Source organism: Ursus arctos, unplaced genomic scaffold (assembly GCF_023065955.2).
Source record: "Ursus arctos isolate Adak ecotype North America unplaced genomic scaffold, UrsArc2.0 scaffold_96, whole genome shotgun sequence".
In the NCBI taxonomy this organism is placed as follows: Eukaryota; Metazoa; Chordata; class Mammalia; order Carnivora; family Ursidae; genus Ursus; species Ursus arctos.
Window position 1 is genome coordinate 97,003 of NW_026623118.1, and position 6,012 is coordinate 103,014.

General features: G+C 35.9%; 1 protein-coding gene across 1 annotated transcript; it reads left to right on the top strand.

The window, feature by feature from the left end:
• Nucleotides 1-3,529: 3,529 nt before the first annotated feature.
• LOC113256281 (olfactory receptor 5H2-like) lies at nt 3,530-4,486 on the top strand. Its single transcript, XM_026500050.1, has one exon. The coding sequence runs from the start codon at nt 3,557-3,559 to the stop codon at nt 4,484-4,486; it is 930 nt and encodes a 309-aa protein (XP_026355835.1). The 5' UTR covers nt 3,530-3,556.
• Nucleotides 4,487-6,012: the final 1,526 nt, after the last annotated feature.

The following is a 6,012-nucleotide window of genomic DNA, read 5'->3' on the forward strand; positions in this document are numbered from 1 at the left end:
CCACTTTTTTGTTTCTTCAGTTTTCTAGTTCTGAGATAATATAGAGCCTCCAATGATGGAAGGCCCTAGGATGCCAAATGTCCACAGGCATTCCCTCATTAAACATGAAGTCTCTTAGCCTCACCCCTGACATATTGAAGTGAAATCTGTATTTTCAGGAAAAAAAAAATCCAGAATATTCACCTTATTACATTTTGAGAAGCACTGATATATGCCACCTGCCCCCTGTGGTCCTTTGTTTTGTTTTCCTTTTGCTTCTTCTCTGACCTCTGCCTAACAAAGTTTTTCATGTGTTTTCAGATTAAAGTGGGAAGTTCAGTGTAGGTCTGGAATGTGACCTGCAGTTTGCATGAGGGTTGACAACTGTATTTAAAATTTAGCTCCTGAAGGGAATCCACGACTTTAAGCTCAATAAAATCATGTATGGTTGATTAGCTCAGATAAGATCATAGTAATCAAAGCCCTCAGAACATCACAATTTTTAGATAAATTGAGGTTTATACAAACCTGTCAGAAGTATCATCTGAGCTGGAAAATAGCATAAAGTGCAGTTTCAACTGTTAACATTAGAACTGTATACAATGGCTTGAAGTTTATGATTTCAGAAGTTGTAATGCCCTATGGGACACCTGGACTTCTCACACATGTTCAAATCTACAATGCTCAGAAGAACAGCTTACTTTTGTCCTAAAGGGAATCCTTGCGTGCTATTAGGGGAATTTTAGTTCTTCAGGCCTTCCTCTTCTGGCAAAATCACACAGTTGCATGATTGGTTGACTCTTTGTTTGAAGCAAACTGATATAAACAACATTTTCCTGACCTTGGTAAAATGAAGACTCCAAAATGAATCAGTGTTGTTACTTATGTTTTGTCATTCCAGTGCTAATATATTTTTTCTACTTCACAAAGTGTAACTCTTGAAAGGATCTCCACAATTTCATACAAGTTATGGGTAAGAGAGAAAGAGTTTCTATAACATTCATTCTTTGTATAAAAATTCAAAATACTGTATAATTTATAATAATTTTAGATCAATTTAATAGATGCCAAAATGGCATGCAAAAAAATGTAAAACACTTAATTGTCTGTATCTCTTATTTTTGTGACTATATTTGGATAAGCAAAATACCTGTAAATCTGAAATTTTCACCTTAACATAATTTATTATCTTTCTGACATAACCATAATGACTTTATAAATTTTGGTGAAGTAGAAAGTTAAACTATTTAAACTGAATTTTAATATCAGGTCATGTTTCCTACCTAATAAATCTTTCTGGCTATCCTGATTAGATGATCTATTCTTTTTAAGTAATCACATTCTATGATTTAAGTTTTAAGGTAAGTCATATACATATTAACTCCTCTAACCTTTCTCCTACTTCTGGCAGCAATTTCATTATTTTAAAAACATATTAGGAGGAAATTTATAGAAAATGCCCCTCCACTGCTCTTTCCACCTTATGGCTTAATTGGTACAACACCTATATTAGAGAATTTTCAATTTGAGATTTTGGACTGCATTTAATAGAATCCATTCTAAATAAAAATACACCTAACAACTGGAATTTTGGTATTGGTTATGTCACCTGCACTAGGTCCCAGATTTTGGCTCAATTTTATTATTCTGAAAAATCTGGTGGAGAAATAGTACTCCAAGTAAAACCAGCAGTATTTCTAAAGAAAGCAGCAGGTGACTGACTGCTCAAACCTAGATCAAGCCCTGTCACACTAGATATGATGGGGATGGGAAACTAAGTTTCTGGCTCTTTTGACTTCTAGAGTGGTACCCTTTGGCTGATACCAAGGCTTGTGTGGTAAAGAGGATCAGTTTTTAGCTATCTGAAAAAGACGTATATCTATTTTATAACCTCTTTATAACGTCTTTTCTCAATTTTCTTTCCATGTTTTTCTTCTTTTTACCTTATCCACTCTCTAGTGAATAGGTCACCCCTCAGTAGGCCTTCAGCTACCCAAATGACTCCCAGTCATTGTTTCGACTAAGCTTCAGTAGACTCATACTACTAAGCTCTCTTACCTGGATGTTCAGAGGGCACTTCCTCCACAACTATGTCAACTGACTTCTCAAACTTAAGTTATGATGACCATCTACCCACTCCCCTATTTGTCTCTTCTCTCCTTCACATCTAGTAGGGCATCAAGTCTTTGTCTTCCTCTTCACTTCCAATATTACATTACACATAAACTAAGAACTTTACATACTTTTGAATCAAGTAGAAGAGATTTTTTAAATGCAGATTATTAGGGGCGCCTGGGTGGCTCAGTTGTTAAGCACCTGCCTTCGGCTCAGGGTGTGATCCCAGAGTACTGGATTCGAGCCCCACATCAGTCTCCTCCGGTGGGAGCCTGCTTCTTCCTCTCCCACTCCACCTGCCTGTGTTCCCTCTCTCGCTGGCTGTCTCTCTCTCTCTGTCAAATAAATAAAATCTTTAAAAAAATAAAATAAAATGCATATTATTAGACTTCATTCTTTACCCACTAAATCAATGACTACAGTAATACCTCACAATCTGCATTTTGCACAAAAAGCTCCCCAGACAATTCTGATGTGTAATCCAGATTGAGAATCACTGAACAATAGTAAGAGCTTATTAATTAGTATTCCTGACTCTAGTTTCCCTTCCCCACAGCATATCCTCTGCACTACAAAATATTTAATTTAAAAATTATCTTGGGGCACCTGGGTGGCTAAGTCAGTTAAGTGTCCGACTCCCGGTTTCTGCTCAGGTCATAATCTTAGAGTTGTAAGATTGAGCCCCACATCCATCTGCATGCTCAACGCAGACTCTGCTTGGGATTCTCTCCCTCTCCCTCTGTCCCTCTCACTGCTCACATACTCTCTTTCTCTCTAAAAAAAATAAATAAGTAGGGGCGCCTGGGTGGCACAGCGGTTAAGTGTCTGCCTTCAGCTCAGGGCATGATCCTGGCATTATGGGATCGAGCCCCACACCAGGCTCCTCCGCTATGAGCCTGCTTCTTCCTCTCCCACTCCCCCTACTTGTGTTCCCTCTCTCACTGGCTGTCTCTATCTCTGTCAAATAAATAAATAAAATCTTAAAAAAAAAACAAGTAAAATCTTTTTAAAAAATTACCTTATGATGCTACTCCTTGTCTTAAAAGTTTTGGGTGGATGCCTATGTCCTGAGGAATAAAGTTCAAGGTCCTTCACATGGCATTCAATTCCTTTTATCACAATTCAGACTTCTTTTCCCCTCAACCATGTTTCAGACATAGAATTGCCTAACACACTCAGGTTTCCCCATAAATTTAGTAATTTAACAATCATGTTTAGAATGTCTTTCCTTTTTTCTAAGTCTGTTAATTCCTGTACATTTTTTGAACTGAAATAATTTCATTTTCCATTACCTCAATTCCCCAAATAGTTTTCATATATTATAGTAATTAAAATTAAGAGCATTCTGATTAGTCTATGGCTTTATTTCAATTACTTTCTTCCTCTTTTCTTTTTATACAATCCTAATGAATGTTCTTTTTACATTTACTGCTTTTCATTTCAGGGGTCATCCAGTAACAAGATGGATACTAAAAATGGAACATTGGTGACAAAGTTTGTTCTCACAGGATTCACATATCAACCACAGTGGCAAATCCCTCTGTTCCTGGTGTTCCTGATGATATACCTCATCACCATCGTGGGAAACCTTGGACTAACTGCTCTCATCTGCAATGACCCTCACCTTCATATTCCCATGTACTTACTCCTTGGGAGTTTAGCCTTTGTTGATGCTTGGATATCATCCACAGTAATCCCAAAGATGCTGGCCAACTTCCTAGCCAAGAGTAAGATGATCTCTCTCTCTGAATGCAAGATACAGTTTTTTTCCTTTGCATTTGGTGGAACGACAGAATGTTTCCTCTTGGCAATAATGGCATATGATCGCTACGTAGCCATCTGCAAACCATTACTTTATCCAGTGATTATGACCTATAGACTTTGCACCTGGCTGTTAGTCTCATCATTTGTAGGTGGCTTAATTCATTCTATAATTCATATAGGTTTTTTATTCAGATTAACCTTTTGTAATTCTAACATCATATATCACTTTTACTGTGACATCATGACATTGTTTAAGATTTCCTGTACTGACCCTTCAATTAATGTTCTGATGGTTTTTATTTTCTCTGGGTCAATACAGGTATTTACCATTCTGATTGTTCTGTTCTCTTATACACTTGTTCTCTTTACAATCTTAAGAAAGAAGTCTCTGCAAGGCATTAGAAAAGCTTTCTCCACCTGTGGAGCCCATCTTTTATCTGTGTCTCTATACTATGGTCCTCTTCTCTTCAGGTATGTGTGTCCTGGATCTGCACAATCAGATGATCAAGATATGATGGACTCTCTATTTTACACTGTCATAATTCCTTTGTTAAATCCAATGATCTATAGCCTGAGAAATAAAAAAGTCAAAGATTCACTGAGAAAAATGTTAAAGAGAAATGTTTAGTTCCCATAATATTATCTGTCCTCTTTTTTATTAAAAGCATCACAAATTATGCAGATTATACGTGCATCCATTTTGTAAGTGTGTAAAGATTTTGCAATTGTAATTGCTCTAGCATTTAATGATTTTTTGGACATGTTTATATCATATTAGAATAATTGAATAATAAAACAAAAACATTTTTATATGCTTACATATTCTTCACTGTAGTTTTATAAAATCATTGAGTACTATAGAGTGTAGTTCCTCTGAACAGGAATAAATTATGATGCCTTTGATACTTATATAGCCATATAGCCTGGAGGCTCATACACATTTATCTCCACAGGGAGGCAGGTTTTTATGTTTGAATAAACAGAGACAAATCCCAAGAATTCTGCTAGCCATTAAAAGGTCTCTCATTCTACTTTATTTGGGGCGTGGTGAATTTCACTTCATGTGGGGATTCAACTCTCATAGCACTGAGGGAAATAAAAAGAAATGGGGGAGCAATGAGGAAAATATAAGAAGGGAGTTAAAACAGTGAGGGTCAAGCCAAATTCTAAGAGATGTTCTTAGCCCAGTGTGTGTTTATAAGAAATGAGATGGAGCCAGGAAGGGGGGGGCGAGAAAGTTTGCTTCTCATTGTCCATGATGCCCTTTCTACCTCTGTTTGTGTGTTGTAGGGTAATCCTGTAAAGCTTCACTAATTCAGAAATCTAAGAAAAGAGACTGAAGGATTTAAGTAGGATGGTCATGGAGAAGAAAAGAGAAGTAGCAGGACAGGAAGGAAATGGTCAATCTTCCTAGATTTCTTTTTAAAGAATGAAGCTAGCAAGATACATCAGTAATATGTAATTTTTAAATGTGTTGTTGACATGTGGGCTTCAAAAGCATGTTTCTAAAATTCAAATAATGTTAAGATAATATGATGTCAGAGCACGAAGTTGGTGGTTGGGAAAGACATGAAAATGAACAAGATTTTGAATGTTTTCTCTCCTAAGAATTTTTAAATGTTAGCTTTCTTCTACCCCACAGTCTAAGTATAATGAGTGACCCATCTTCAAGTCCATCCCTGCCCTTCCTTTCTCAACACTGAAACTCCATACACTTCCTGCTTCTGGGTTTTTCAAAACTTTAGTTACTTATCTTTTACATCCTGGTACTATTCCTTCCATTACATAGCCATCAGGTCATTCTTTATAAACAACTCTGACTAAATCATATCCCTTTTCAATAATTTTAATGGGTTGTCATTGATACCACATTATGGACAAATACATTATATATCTAGATCTGCATACATACACATGTATATATTTATCTGTCATGTGTATGTCTAGATTTGATATTTATTGTATATTTTATATATATTTATTTATATATTATATATTTTATATATATTACATATTTTTTCCATATATATTTATATCTATTCATTCCTTCTCTCTATTTCTATCTTCATCACTGTGGTTTGCCACCCTAGCATTATTTGAGGTCTTCTCAAATAAAACCTTAGTTAACTCTGAAGTCTGTTCCTCCAAAATTCT